Here is a 15,895-nt window from a genome sequence, read left to right on the forward strand (position 1 = left end):
GAGATTATATGTTCCATTAAATGTGCCATAAATCAAGGATTGTTAAATGTGATTGGTTCTTCGCTTGCATAAATTAGACAGCCTACTTGGATTTTAGAAATAAATATTTAACATAGTGCTACAATTTTCATCTCACATTGTCCTTTCGAATCAGTTTTAATAATATATTTTCTTCAAGTGGGCCAATACATGATTTAAAGTTGTCGAACTTGATTTCTCACTCATTCTCCGGATAGAATTTATTACAAAATATACCGTACGTGTTGTCCTACAGATATATATATATATATATATATATATATATATATATATATATATATATATATATATATATATATATAATCATATGCATGTAATAAAGTGCAAGTTACGCCATGCACTAGATATAAAATATTTGATAGCTGAACTTTCAAAAATAAAGATTTGATGGTAGCCCTAGGTGCTGGTAATTCTTGCTCCATATCGCGGGGCAGATGGATAATTACAATAATATTATATACTATTTTGCTATAATTTAAGTATCAAAATTTATTATTTTTAGAATTTGTAGATTTAAAATATATCAAAGGCGATGAAGTAGATTCTGAATTTAGATCTCCTATCAGGCTCTCTATGCTAGCAAGATAAGTACCACTTATTTGTATACTAATTGGATAAAGAGATTCTAAAAAATATGAACTTTTGCCATAGACATTTTCAGATCGGTGCGGATGAAAATTAATAGTAAAAATCTTTGGTAGATCAGTCAATTATTGGTTCTAAAATAGTATGATTCTATAATAATAGTATGATTCTATAATAATTAAACATATCTGTATAATTTATATTTTAAAATTAATGTTAATGTATAATACAAATAATAATGCGAGGGATGACAAGCTGCTCCACTGATGGCGAGCAAGAGGACAACGCATATACGCATAGAAGTTTCCACGCAGACTCCCATCCTACCGTACCTTCTAGGCCCTTGAAGGGCAGATCTTGCTCTCGCATAGAAATCTATATGCCGGATATCGGCACAGTTTATCGGATTCTGGGGTGTGATGACTGCCCGGTGCGTACTACCGGTGACCGCATCCTCCGCCAGAGAAATAGAGTCGCGAAAATTCCCCCACAAACCCTATTCCTCCTTCCTCTTCCTCGCTTCCTTTTTTTATCTCCCCATCAACCGCTCAACGCCGGCGGAATCCCAATTCAGACCCTCTCGAGAGAGACAAACAAGCAACCCGTAAGTCTTTCCTCGCTTGCCTCCGTTTCGTTCTCCCCTTGCTCGTTCTTCACGCCTCCTAACCTACAAGCCCCTAGGGTTAAGGCTACTTTGATGCATTCTCTCTTTTCTTCGATCTTTCAATGGTTTTAATTTGTTATGGGATTTCTCTGATATCAAAGTTTCGTTTTTCTTTTGATTTTTATTCGATTTTTGGCCTCCTTTATAAGAAATATAAGAAGCAGAGAGTAGATTTCGAAGATGGTGGGTTGTTTTTTTTGACGGTTTCGAAGATTAAGTAATCGTTCCACGTCGCTGCTGGTCTTCATATATCGCCTCATTGAGGCGGTTTTTCAGTTTGTTTGAGAAAAAATGGGGAGAGAAGCAATGATTTGAGTCTGTAAGGACGATGGTGGAGTAAACCTATGTTCTCCAGTCTTGTGCTGAGCTGATTCGATAAGACATCTAACGAAAGCCCAATTATTAGAAAAAATTCCTAATAGCATAAGTTTTACTCGAATGATTGTGGGGTAAGGATTCAAATTTAATCCCAAGTGCAGATAGATGGAATGAGACTCATTGGTTATAGTAAACAGCATAAGATTTCCATTTTTCAAGCATTGACACTTCGAATGAATTTTAGGCACTACCTATGGCACTCATTGTGAACTGAGATGACTCCGAGGAGGGATGCGTGCCCGCTAAATTATTGGCTGACAATGTTAATTGCTTCATATGGGCAAATAATATCATAAGGATCCCCCTAGGAATTGTAATTTGTAACTATGGTAAGCAGGGCATGTTAGATTAGGGGAATGAGAAAGAAGTCTAAAGGAAAGGATGAAAGAAGTCACTAAAAATGTGAAAAGATTTTCTTGGTTGTGGTACACCTGGTCCTTGTTTCTGTATCATCGCAAGGAAGGATGATTAGAAGAGGAGGAGATGCTGTGAGAGCTTGCTTGGCTAAATAAGAAGAGAAAGGAAGCAAAAAAGGAGAAGGTTGAAGGAGAGGATTATGCGAGAGAAAGCAGAGGTGGTGTACAGTCAATGTTTTGAAAAACAAAGAACCAAATTAGAGTACAAACCAAGAACCATGGGTACAATTCAAGAGGAGGGAAAAAACTAAATTCTTAGCTCACTAACCATTTTTTAGGTTATATTAGAGTGCTTGGATAACAAAATTAGCTTGCTGGATGGGAGAACCTCAGCACCTTCTCGTCCTTCCTCAAGGAGCCTTGATCTGACATACGTATGTGTTTCTAGAATCCTAGTTGATGAGCGAGAAAAATCGAGTCAATCATAAGAGACTTTTTGCATGCAAATAGTATAAACTGAGGGAAGACAATCCATTTGTTAAGTCTGGCTAAGGTTTTTTTTAATCCAGATAGATCACATTTCTGGTGGGCATTGGATACCACAGAGTGTGAGTTCTGGTGTCTGGCTTGTTACAGAGCACTAAATATAAAGTGAAACTGGAAGTTGCATCCAGTATTTTGGAGTGATGTGTTTTCAAGTTTTCTTTCATGCAAGACTTCTGCCCCATTTCTTTAATTTTTTTTTTGTTCATGGGAAACAAGATGGGATTGCTAAATTAATTTGATAGGTAGAGCATTTTGTGTTGGTCCAGCATACTATGCTTCTTGCACATGTGGCAAATGTGTAAGCAAAGACGATGTGGATGATAGAGTCCTTGGTGAGTTTTTTCTCTTTTTTTAATTCAAAAAACCAAAGATGGATGATACAATAGGTAGAGGGGGTTAATAATTGTCCGTGGTATTGCAACAATACTTTCCAGATTATTGAAAAAATTTGAATTTATTCCCGAATCATAAATAATTCAAGAAACATATATGAATCGTGCATAAACATTGCTACGTGGATGCTGGTGATGTTAATTTTGCCTTATTTACTGTTCTTGCCTCTTCCATGCTTGTTTTATGTGAATAACCATTGAAATAATTCAATAAGCGTATATGTCATATTTCTATCGATTTCTTTTGAACCTTCTGCTATCTAGATGCTTTCCAAACTTTGTTTCCAAGTTTTCTGAATTTTCTTGAATGCTAAACTTGGGAGTATGGTATCTAGATATATACTTATAGGATAAGTCTAATTTCAGGTTTACAACGTGCCTTCCTCGTTTGCTTATTGGGATTTGTGTCTTTTTTAGGCTCTTAAGACTTATTTTCTGTGAATTATGGTGGGTAATCATGTTCCAAATTATGTTGTAGTTCATCATCCGTTCCTTATTGCATGTTTTACTTCCAAAATTGGGATTTATTCTTTGCTATGTTCGAGGTGGTATGGCTGTTTCCAAAGATTATGATGATCAATGTTTATCTTTTATTGATTAAGTCATTTAACTCATTTGCTGTTTCTGCAGTTATCATAGTTTGTACAAAGAGATGCTCATAGTTTGATGAATGTCCGACTTGTACTGGTTTTTGATCAACAAGACCAAAGTGCATATGAAAATTAAAGATGAAAAAAACAGTATGGGGGGTTTGACAGGACTGCCTCCAATCGATTATTTTAATTGATTTTTATTTCCTCCTTCCCTTTCCAAGTGATTGCTGTCATTGTTTGACTTTCGTTTTCATATCTTGGAGTAAAATTTTCATGGCTAATGAAGTAAGACTTGCCTGTCGTTTCTCTTTTTGCTATTTCCATTGACTTCCATGTATTCTACATTTCTTACTCCTTTTACATATGTAGATATGTTCATCTGCAATAATAATTAGAGTCATCCCTTGTAAGTGGCAGCATATTTTGCTTTTTTGCGGCAGTGGCCTGGAATGATTAGCCCTCTCAAAACTTATAATATTCTTCAGAAGACTCTTGATAAGGGAATTGGATAATGCATCCTTGCCAAGAGAATAGGCAAGCTTGATTAACTTGGCTTGCTTTGTGGTACTTAGGAAAAATTATTGGAACCTTGCTTATTATCTATTCTTATGCTAAAATATGTGGAAAATGGTTCATGACACTTGTTCCCCAATTGATAACTCGTTGGATACAGATTGATGAATTTTGCAAGGAAATTAATTGTTCGTTGGATGTAAGCAATAATGAGTTCAAGGAGAACATGTCTAGTACCATCAAGCAGCAAGGCTAATCCACTTATCCCTTTGATATTGGTCAGCTATTATTATGTCTAAAATAAGCTGCTTGAAATTGATAGTGCAATAAATGCCACTTTGGAATTGAACTCCTTTATGTTCTTTATTCTTGGTGTTTTGCCTGTCATCTGAATGTTGGACCATGGTACGTGTGAGCTGATAGCAGAAGATATTCTAAGCACACAGTTCTCTGCTGCATTATGTCAAGCTTATAATCATCTTTTTCCTGTGTCTTGGGGCACATTTTGACATTCTTCTTTTATTTATGCATATTTGTTAAGTTATTCATCTTTCCTAGGGTGTCAATTTTCTGTTATTCCATCATTTGCAGACCTGATTCTGTTGATTCTGATGGGAAGCAAAGGCCGTATACCACCTCCTCATTTACGTCGGCCTCTTCCTAGTCCTGGCATGCTACACCCTGAGGCATTTGGTCCAGGCATCCGCCCTCCACCTGGTGCCTTTCCATTTGATATGTTGCCTCGTCCAGAAATTATGGAGCAGAAGCTTGCTCATCAACATATGGAGATGCAAAGGCTTGCAACAGAGAATGAAAGGCTTGCAGCAACACATTCCTCTCTGAGGCAACAACTGGCTGCTGCTCAACAGGATTTGCAGAGATTTCAGACCCGTAATGGTGCTGTCAATTCTGAGCAAGAGCAACAATTGAGAGTCCTCAAAGACAAGATAGCAAAGATGGAAGCTGACTTGAAAGCCTCTGAACCTGTTAAAGTGGAGTTGCAACAGGCTCGTGCGGAAGCTCAAAGCTTGATTGCAGCGAGACAGGAACTCATCTCAAAAGTGCAACAACTTACCCAGGATCTGCAGAGGAGCCATGCTGATGCTCAGCAAATCCCAGCACTAATGTCTGAGCTGGATGCTCTTAGACAGGAATATCAACATTGCAGGTCATAATCTCTGCTGTAAAGTTTATTGTTGAGAGATATTTTGGGGGGTTGGGGACGGGGTTTAATATGCAGATGTTTAAGCTCAATATTTATGTTTTTCCATTGCAGAGCTACATATGATTATGAAAGAAAACTGCGCATTGACCACTATGAGTCTCTCCAGGTAATGGAAAAGAACTATGTTTCCATGTTTAGGGAGGTGGAAAAACTACGTGCTGAATTGACAAATGCTAGTAACCTTGATAGAAGTGGTGCCAGTGCTTTAGGTATGTGTGACATACATTTATCGCCTGACTGCCTTTCTGAATGCAATCATTTTGTTTACTTATAGTGATTAGTGGATATCAAGGGCTTCACATGGCTCTTGTAATGTGTTGTAGGGGTGCCATTTGGTACCAGGTCTGCACACAAGGAAAACGATGCATCTGGGCATCATTCTGTTGGACAAAATGCTTATGATGACGGCTATGGAGTACCACAAGTGAGCATCATCTTCACGTTGTTTGAATAAAGTTCATCCACTTACTGTCTAAATACTTGACTGAGATAATTTTCATCCTCGTTTCCCACATGTCAAGATCACTTGCCTCAGAATGTAATGAGTATTCTAACCGTACTGACTTATGAGATGTCCTCTCTCTTTACAAGTCACACATCACCTATATGCTTGTGCATTCATGCGCATGTACTCTTTCTTGCTTCAGGAAACCAATAGTCAGATAGTCTGATGACATTAAACAATAGGAATTTAGTAGGTTTGTGCCATTGAGAAGATTCCGTTGAGACACTGCTTTAGGCAATTTTAATTAATAAAAGGCTACCTCAAAATTGAGAATCTTTCCAGTAGGCAGTGTACATTGAATGAACGGGCATTGCTAATTTTTCTTTTACTTATAGAGGATAAGAAAAGAAATCTCGCCTCTGGATTTCACTTTGGTGGTAATATTTTGTTTCTAATTGCAGTCTTTGCTTTGGGCTTCCCGGCATCACCTTTGTTATTTCAGCTCTTAATTTGTTATCAATGGACTAAATATAAAGCAAGAATTATTCATTCGTACTATTTTTATATGTCTTTAGTATATGCACTAAGAGACCCTCTTATTATTGAAATACAGGGATGTGGGCCCTCTAGTGGTGCAGCTCAATATGGTGGAGGTCCTGCTGGACCTGCTTCTGCCCAGGCTGGATATGATGCACCCAGGGGCCCTACATATGATGCTCCAAGAAATGCAAGTTATGATGCATCGAGGATGGCTGGCTATGGTCTTTCTAGAGGCAGCAACTATGAGGCATCCAGAGGCGCTGGCTCTGAGGCTCCGAGAGGATCTGGGTATGATGCTCCTCGAGGAACAGTGGTGCCTCAGGCAGCAGTTTCTGCTGGCAGCACCGCTGCACCCTATGGATCAACGCAGGCACCATCACCCTATGGGTCAGCTCAGGTACCATCATCCTATGGGTCAGCACAGACACCAACCCGAGCAGGAGGTGGTTATGAAGCACCTCGTGGTGGGAACATTGCACGTAGATAAGCTGCAACTCATCACACAATTTTCTGGTCTTTATGGAGACTTTCTGGTGATAGTTCTCTCACCATCAAACGTCTCTGGCTTATGGTATTCTACCCTATAAACTTGATAGAAGCTCTCGGCAATGTTCCTAGTATCTGAATTACAACTGGTATTTGAATTACATTGGGTGGGGAATATTTTGTGGACAGGAATGTGCAAGCAGGTCAATCATCATGTGGGAGTTTCTTATGATATTCCCATTTGCTTATTAAATTTCAAATGTTCCTCCTTTCTTTTTTTTTCTTCTTATGTTTCTCCAAGTTATTACGGTTTGCTGGCATGGATACCTTTATTTGATTGTAGCTCGGCATGCATAACCTTGCACCTGGATCTCTGTACCGGCAAGTTTGAACGTTTGCAAAATTGTTCATTTGTCATGTGAGTTGATGTTGGTTTCATTGCTGTACAACTAGTTAGCTGCCTGATCAATGCCTCTGTTTTGTAAAACAGAGGACGTGCCTCTTAGCAGCACTGGGTGGGCTGATGAATGGCGTTATGCAAAAGCTTTAAGCTGTTTTTTGTGGTCACAGCGTGATTTTGATGGATTGAGGTGCACTTATTTTTCAGATGACCGGAAGCTAAGCATAGGTCATGGTCGCTGTGTCGTTTCATCATGTGGTATCTGATGGTTAGCTTCTTTGACAGGGTGCTAAATTATCTGAGTCTTTATCTAATGTTTGCTGTTTCCAAATCTGAAGCCGAATTAAGAGTCCAAGTCCGATCCCACCAAATCTGATGTCTGGATAACACCAGCTGTCGATGTTTTATTCTCATTTATTATGCAGGCCAGAGCCATATTCTGGCGATAGCTATATTGTCAGTGAATATATGATGATCTTGGTTAGGAAACTACGAAAGCCAGAGGCAGCAGCCTTGCTTGTGCATCTTAGCTTTGGAGCTTCTCTAATCAAATACAGTAGCGAAAAATACAAACTATAATTTCAGATGTATAGAGGGATGCAATCAGCTTACTTCTTTATCTTATTTTTGTAGACACTAATACTGCAAAGTCATCACTGCTCATCCATGCAACTATATTAATGGAGAGTTCAACTCCCCTCAGCATATTCCACGACATGGACATTCAGCACGCTGCAGTTTTAACGTGCCATATGTGGCTGTTTAGAGCAGCCAATCCGTTTGGTTAGTAATATGAAGGATGCATGCCCTCTCCGGCACCCTTGCAGAACCTCCCTTGTTCTTGTCCGAGAGGAGGGTCAGCGACGGCATGGCCACCCATCTTGCCAAGTTATATGGCCGAAGTACGCCACTTCCAAACCATCTGCTCTCCATCTTAGAAAGAAGGGCGGAGGTCAACACCTCCACCATGCAACCATATGCCCCTCACCTCCCTCGATTCCCCTGTACATGAAGGACACTCTACAGCATAGCCGCCTGTCCAGCCAAGCATAGCTTGGAGAGTGAAAGGATGCGGCAACCCTCGGCCGCTCTCTCTCACCCCTCCCCTTTCTCTTTCTCTCAGTCAATTCAGCCCTCATATCCGAAAAATCAGCCCTAGATCTACAATGGGCTGCATTATCGGTGATGTGGTGGTAACTTTGGAGCATTCACTTACAGAAATTTAGTTTTGATTTTTAAATTTTAAATTTTATTTTTAGTTTTAGATGTTAATTTTAGATGATCTTTTTAATTGAATGGTTGAGATTGATCTCTGATCTCATATTTTCAAGGGCTTCAATTAACTTGTGATTCTGCAACTCCAGTGCCGCATCAGCAAACAACGCAAGTTGTAAGGCATTTGGTTGGGTCACTTGGGTGGACAATTACCATGTCCCTCTTGGACATTTATATGTTCCAGATGCCATCCTTCTTTCTCACTCCCTCACCAAAATAACATAAGGCTATAGTTAAGTTGAAGGATGGCTAAGTCAAATGAATACTTGAACAGGTGCTGTGATTGGACCTGTTCATGTTGAAAAGTCTGAGCTATATAGGAGTCCTAGTTAAATTCCATTTTGTACATCAACAAAATTATCATTTTTGCTTATCTGTAGTTCCCTGCTTTTTCTTTTTTTCTAGTCATTCAATTTAATCCCACCACGTAACACAGGTTATTTTCTGGTTCCTCAATAATACATAGTCCTCCGCTACAGGAACCATAAGCTGCAACCATATAACCAGCTTTGAGTGATTCTACTAATGACAGAATCATCCTCTGGTTTATTACATCTTGTAAATATGTTTGATATATTTGCTACATATGCATGTTTAGTGCATAAAGGTATTGGTCAGGACTATATTTCTGGAATCTTGCTCCGATGGTCTAGCATAACACCCAACCGATTAGCTCATATTGTCAAATTTAACGTTGTTGCACATATATGACATACCATCAGGTTATCCCCCATAAGTAGGAGTGCTAATGGGTCGGATCGGGTCGGGTTCTGAATTACCCCGATCCGATCCGGTTTTTTGTTCAGGTCCTAATTTTGGACCCAGATCCAACCTGGTTGAAAATCAGATCGGGTTGGATCGAGTTCGGATCCAATTTTTTTGTGCTTTAGGGAAATGATTTGGGCAAATCTAATTTGGTCATATCATAATTATGAGGTGCTGGATGACCCATGACTTGAAAGACTTGCAATTGACCTTCAGTCAGAACAGATGACCCATGACTTACTAAGTCGGTCTACAAGCCAAATTTCATATCGCACTATTTTTTATCTATATGACTGGTTGGACGGAACTTAATGTCCCCGAGCTCCCCTCTCACGAGGACCAAAAAAACCCCAGACCTTCCAAAATCCAATTCCATTGCAGAAAACAGGCACATGACCCAAATTCAGTTCAGTGTTCCCTCACTTTCTCCCTTCAAAAGTTAAAATAAACAAAAACCAAAAAACAGAAGGAAAAAAAAAAAAGCCAGCCAGAGGTATCAACGGTGCAATAGATCGAGAGAGAATCCTGACGGGCTAAGGTTCTTTGGATTCTGTGAACCTATGCTTGTTGTTATCCTTCCACGCTTGAACCCTATTCCCCTTAGGTCTTAGGGCTTCTCTCTCTCTCTCTCTCTCTCTCTCTCTCTCTCTCTCTATGTGTGTGGTCCATTCGGGTCGGATTGGATCCGTTTGATAAACCCAGACCCAACCCAAAAAAATGATTCAGATCCAATTTTAGAACCCGACCCAGGCCCGTGGATCCTAAAATTCGGATCGGGTCAGGTCGGATCGGGTCACGGTCGACCCGTCCCATTTGCAGCCTTACCCATAAGAGGAAAAGCATATAAGATCTACCATTAGGCTTATCCTCCCAGAGAGCAAAACTTGGTGTGCCACCAAGCAAAAATAGTACAGTAATCTTCATTAGCCTAGATGTGCCAAGTAATTGTATATTTACACAAGGAAACTACAAATTGCTGGACTATGTAGAGCATGATTGCTATTAAAATACATTTGGCAAATCCACAGCTAGCCAGTAAGTGGTGGTGAGAAGAAATTAGAGCTTATATAAGCCGAAATCAGTTGGGGCAAACAATGTGATTTGATATCAGAAGAAAACCAATGAAAGCCCAACGCATGAGAAATGAGTTCAGGTATTAGCACTTTAGCTTGTTCAATCAGCCATGCAATAAATAATTTTCAGCATTCACTCATAATATCTTACTCTGTTAGCAATAACTTGCAGTCGGATCCTAATATTCTAGGGTATGACTTGGGGCACAGCAGCTAAAGATGCTTGTACCTTCTCACTGGAGTATGATAAATCAACCATATCCCCTTGCAAATATTTCTCATACGCGGTTAGATCGAAGTGACCGTGACCACACATAGCCATCAGAATAACTTTTCTTTCTCCCGTCTCTTTGCAATGTAATGCTTCCCTAATTGTGGCTGCTATAGCATGAGTTGGTTCTGGAGCTGGAATCAGACCCTCTGTACGGGCAAATTGTAAAGCAGCTGTAATCAAAAAAAAAATATTTCAGAACCACTCTGTTTATAAAATATAATAACCACATGATACAAGTATATGCATGTACTTCTAATTTGTTAAAAAAGGAATAATATTTCAAGAAAGAAGCTAGACAAAGCCGCAAAACTGAAGCCTAGACCGACCAGTTACCAAGTATTGACACATTAATTTACCCTGACCTTCTTTGTGAATGGAAGAAGCATGAAGTGCAGAGTATGGTGAAGTCCAAGAACCTGCTGGTTTTCTTTCTTGGAATTTCTTATATAAAAAGAGCATAATATCTACAACTGATAAAATTTACTGGAAACCACAGCTTACTTGAGGTCAATATTTAACCAATATGGGGCATCTTCATTTTTTTTCTGTAAAATTCCAGTATGATGTGTATAGAATCACACACATTTGCTCCAAAGCCACAGATGCTTGCGAACAAACTAACCATGAGTAGGTATAATACATTACTTGCCAAGACATGCATATTATTGAAGCATGTCTAGTTCATCAATCACAAGATATTATATTTAATGTGTTTTGAAGCCCGGTCATGTAACGTAGAGATATAGTGCCACAGATCCCAACCAATATTATGGACACTTCAGTTTCATGATTTATAGCTTGTTGACACTCCTGGGAATTTGGAAAAGATGCTACAGTTCTTGACTTCTCAAAGAGTATCCTATTTATTTCAGCCAAAAGTGTTGATACATGGTATGGTTTTCCAAAGTGCCCTGTCAAAGAACACTTATTTTGAAATTATGGTATTTCAATCCCATGAAATTTCAAGTGGCAGACAATGCATATTGAAGCATCAGACACTTGTATATCTACTAAAAGCAACCATGCAGTAACTAATAGATGAATCGAAGGGAAAGGAGGAAACCAAGCTGGCATAAGAACCAAAGAATGAATGGATATAGAGTCACCAAGGCACCATGAGCACAAGCTAAACTGAAATAATGTTTCAGGAATGTATAAACATGAAGCTCAAGGATAATGTTGCAAAGTCATTAACATGTAAGACCTCCAGAAAGTTGAGATGGAACCAAAAAAATAAAAAAAGTCATGCACCCAAACCATAAAGCAGCATTAAAGATGCTAACGAAGCTTTTCAACAATGTTTTACCAAATGCTGTTGGTGGCTGGATTATTAAAGATGTCTCTCAATCTCCATTAATAGTCCTAGAGCCCTTTGGAGAAAAATTGTAGTCAATATAAATCTTCTCATGAGGGCATGATCCAATATATACACCACTATAACTCATACTCCGATGAACTTAGAGGTAGCACTTGAAATGCATGTGCATGGTGTACATATGTATATATGTACGTACTGAATATATCAGAAAAAATATGTGGAGGGCAACTGAATATGCATATTTGTGTTGTATATACAGCATAATATTTTATATCACTACATCCAACATTTATAACACTTCTTTTTCATGAAGTGCAGCTAAGTATATTTAACAATCAATGGTGATTATTTCATGTGATTTTTGACAGTTGTCAATGTTGTAAGTTCAATTACCATTACTACGCAAGATCTCCTTTCTTTCTTTCTTTTTTTAAATAGTTTTTCTTGCAATTTTCAAGCATGTCCTTATCACTAAAAGAAGTCAATAGCTGAAATCTGTCACCTTGAAAGCATTCAGTCTGAGGTATCGCAACAGCTTCCATAAAACCCAGTTCATAAACATGTGAAATTAGTGGAGCCATTCCATGGTAACGCAGGCCACCTGCAACATTAGTGACCAAATCAATAAGCCAAAATCCAAAAAAAAAAAGAGAGAGTGAAATCAAATTCCAAACTCGAGATATTTTGCCTGCATGAATTGGGTCAGGAACAAAGTCATGCCCAAGGGTGTGCATCTTCAACAATGGTGTCATCCCTGCCGTGTCACCATAATCATAGGTGTAAATGCCTTTGGTAAGTGAAGGGCATGCTGCAGGCTCCACAGCTCTTATAATTGGATTTATCTTTCCTTTTAACTTTTCTCGAATGAATGGAAATGCCAAACCCGCAAAATTAGACCCACCACCAGTGCAGCCAATGATCATGTCTGGTGTCTCACCTACTGCTTCCATCTGTTTTAGACACTCCTCACCAATGATAGTTTGGTGTAGCAGGACATGATTCAAAACACTTCCCAAACAATATTTGGTGTCGGCATGTGTAGCTGCAACCTCTACAGCTTCTGAGATTGCTATACCCAAACTACCAGGGCTTGAAGGATCTGTCTCAAGGATTTTCCTTCCTGCATCAGTTACACCAGATGGTGATGGGTGCACTTTGGCTCCCCAAGTTTGCATCATCAGTTTCCTATAAGGTTTTTGATCATAGGATACACGGACCTGCCAGACCTGGATAATGAATCAACTAACCTAGTTAGTTGCATGAATAAAAACTTCCTTAGCAACAACTTAATATACTTGCCTCACAGTTGAGTCCAAATAGACTGCATGCAAAGGCCAAAGAACTGCCCCATTGGCCAGCACCAGTTTCAGTTACAACATTTTTCACTCCCTGTTGAGCATTATACCAGACTTGTGGGAGTGCAGTATTGGGTTTGTGTGAACCAGCTGGGCTAGTGCCCTCATACTTGTAGTAGATTCTTGCTGGGGTGTCGATCAGCTTCTCCAGTCTCCTAGCTCTATTGATCAATAAGAAATATAAGTTCCATTTTCTTGTTTAAATGGTCACAGAATATATGACATTTCACAAGACAAACCTAATCAGAGGTGTCGGTCGCCAGAGCTTATAGACGTCAATAACTTCATCTGGGATATCAATGAACCTGTCATTACTCACCTCTTGCTTAATCAACTCATCTGGGAAAAGGGGCGACAAGTCTTCAAATTTTAGTGGCTTGTGCGTCTTTGGATGCAGAGCTGGAGGAGGTTTCAGTGCGAGGTCAGCAACAAGATTATACCATCGGTTAGGGATTTCTACTATGTTTAGATCCTTGGAACTTGCTCTGACTCTTATTTTGCAACTGGATGAGTGCCTCTTATACGCTGCAAGCTTTAACTTTTGTGTGAAACCATGTGATGGCTCCTCAATATCTATGAGCACAAACAGAAAATGATCTATATTTATGTTCTGTCCGTGAAGTAGGATGAGCTTGTACATATATATAGATATATATCCAAATATCTCAAAGATAAACACTAGAACAGTTCAGTGAAAAATTATGTAAGCAAATATAGTAGAAGCAGCATACTTAAACAAGCTAGATACAATGTCTTCCCAAGGAACAGAGGCATAACAATCAGGAATCAAAAGATTCATCTGAATTATAGGAAAAAGCTTTCCCCATTTTTATTTCTGCGTCACAGTAGAGATTCTGGTAAATAATGGCTCATGTTACTCACACTAGTAATTTTACAATGCTTGCTCAACATCCAACCCAAGAGGAATGAACTTCTTGAGATAGTATGACCTTATCGGGGGCTGTCCAAGTCCAAGTTTTGCAATTATGTAGTTTGAGTCTGCATTCATTCTCTTCTCTTTGTTTGTAAGGGGACTGCTATAAGGCAGCTGGTATTCGATCATGCTTCAATGGCAACCATTACCATTGTTTACCTACTTAATATGCAAAATAAAAAGGTTGTTGGATCTCACTATCTTCAGTATTTAGCTACATTGTTTATACAAAGGCTTTCATCTCATTGAACTTGCTAAAGCATGCCATGAGATTCTGCATATTTACTTAGTCAACAGTTTTCTCTCTAAAGCCGGATAGCGACCCTTCATTCTGCTTACACCTACACATTGCTCATCTGATCATCAGTGTCTAAAGCTTTCGTAGCCGAGCCAGTTTCAGCTAGATGTTAGTCAGAAGCATTTGCCAAGAATGAATATGTTCCTTTTACCCTGAAACTAAATATCAGGTCGCAAGGCCAGAGATAACAGATTTTATATGGTCCCGATTTTAGCTGAAATGGAGTGTTTTAGGTAACTCTATTAGAGTCAATGGAAACTACTAGAGCGGGTCTGAGAAGGAAAACCTGGTTCAACTTTCCATTTTGCTTGACGTTTCAAAATCTAGAACGTTTTGACTGAAACATTTCAGTTTCAGCTGAAATTTTCAACTATGTGCATTAGACAGCGCCACAGACACCAAGGACCACCTTAATCATTTCTTTACATCCGTTTCTCTTGGATTCATATACTCACCTTAATTCTTAGACAGCAACTTCTGTGGAACTTCATCTTTTTGACGTGATTAGTGAGTTTTAAACAGTCAAGTAGTGGAAAGTTCCAAAAGATGAATTTAAATGGGCTGCATTCCACAAATGCGATTGCTCCATGGATTGGTCACCTATCTGCAAATAGGATCACATTATATTTGCAGCATATGACTTCTTACTTGCCCAATGAACCAAGAAAACTAGTCCATGATGACATGATACAACCACAAAGCTAACCATCACAACCTTCTAGTTTTTTATTTTTATTTTCCAAGCCCACCTATATTGGGTTGGCATTACGGATCAAGGAGTTCTTTGTTACGGCTTACACCACCTTTTGACTGCGACGAAACCTAGAAGCTAGTGAAATAAGCAGGAAATATATCTAGAATGAACCAGAACCTCGATTCGGTAAACTTAAATCAATGACTCTTTTGTTCATGGCCATGGCTTGAACTTATTTTGCGTCTTATAGCCAGCCAGAAAGGAAGACGAGTTTACACTGTTTACAATGCTGCTAATCCCGTCAGAAAGCATAGAGAGAGAAGGGGGGGGGATGGGGTACCAGAAAGCGGTCTCAGAAGATAGCCGGCAGCAGGAGAAGCAGGTCGGAGGGCCGTCGCCATGAGACCTCCCTATGTGCTCTCTTTGTTTCTGGGGCAGTGCCAGATTTTAGGGCTTCCTTCGACCGTCCTCTTATAATTTTTTTCCCATTCGCCCGTCGACTGGGATTTTCTTTTCTTTCTTTTCCGCAACCTGTGTTTGAAAACTGACGCCGCTGAGAGGGACACTTTCTTCTTTTTTTTTTTCTTGCTGGAAATGGACGCACCATACAGTTCGAAAATAGATAAACCCAATAAAATTAAAAAATAGTAAATTTCAAAGTATCCTCAACAACTCCCTCTCTCCAATCTACAGAGTATCTTCGGAGTGACAGAAAGACACCAGTGTTCATCTGGAGCCCCCCTCTAA

General features: G+C 39.2%; 2 protein-coding genes across 2 annotated transcripts; one reads left to right on the forward strand and one right to left on the reverse strand.

Moving 5' to 3' along the window:
- The first annotated feature begins 1,072 nt into the window (after positions 1–1,072).
- Positions 1,073–7,104, forward strand: LOC120110861 (protein FLX-like 2). The gene is made up of 5 exons (XM_039126750.1): positions 1,073–1,228; positions 4,658–5,234; positions 5,343–5,500; positions 5,615–5,715; positions 6,350–7,104. Exons 2-5 carry the CDS (start codon positions 4,678–4,680, stop codon positions 6,761–6,763), a joined length of 1,230 nt encoding a protein of 409 aa, XP_038982678.1. The 5' UTR covers positions 1,073–1,228; positions 4,658–4,677; the 3' UTR covers positions 6,764–7,104.
- Positions 7,105–10,270: 3,166 nt separating this feature from the next.
- LOC103712731 (tryptophan synthase beta chain 2) lies at positions 10,271–15,695 on the reverse strand. Its single transcript, XM_008799339.4, has 6 exons — positions 15,489–15,695; positions 13,462–13,795; positions 13,167–13,383; positions 12,556–13,093; positions 12,370–12,468; positions 10,271–10,719 (listed from the first exon to the last, which is right to left on the reverse strand). The coding sequence occupies exons 1-6, from the start codon at positions 15,547–15,549 to the stop codon at positions 10,463–10,465; spliced, it is 1,506 nt and encodes a 501-aa protein (XP_008797561.2). The 5' UTR covers positions 15,550–15,695; the 3' UTR covers positions 10,271–10,462.
- Between the last annotated feature and the right edge of the window lie 200 nt (positions 15,696–15,895).

The sequence above is a fragment of the Phoenix dactylifera genome, chromosome 1, assembly GCF_009389715.1.
Source record: "Phoenix dactylifera cultivar Barhee BC4 chromosome 1, palm_55x_up_171113_PBpolish2nd_filt_p, whole genome shotgun sequence".
Classification (NCBI taxonomy): domain Eukaryota; kingdom Viridiplantae; phylum Streptophyta; class Magnoliopsida; order Arecales; family Arecaceae; genus Phoenix; species Phoenix dactylifera.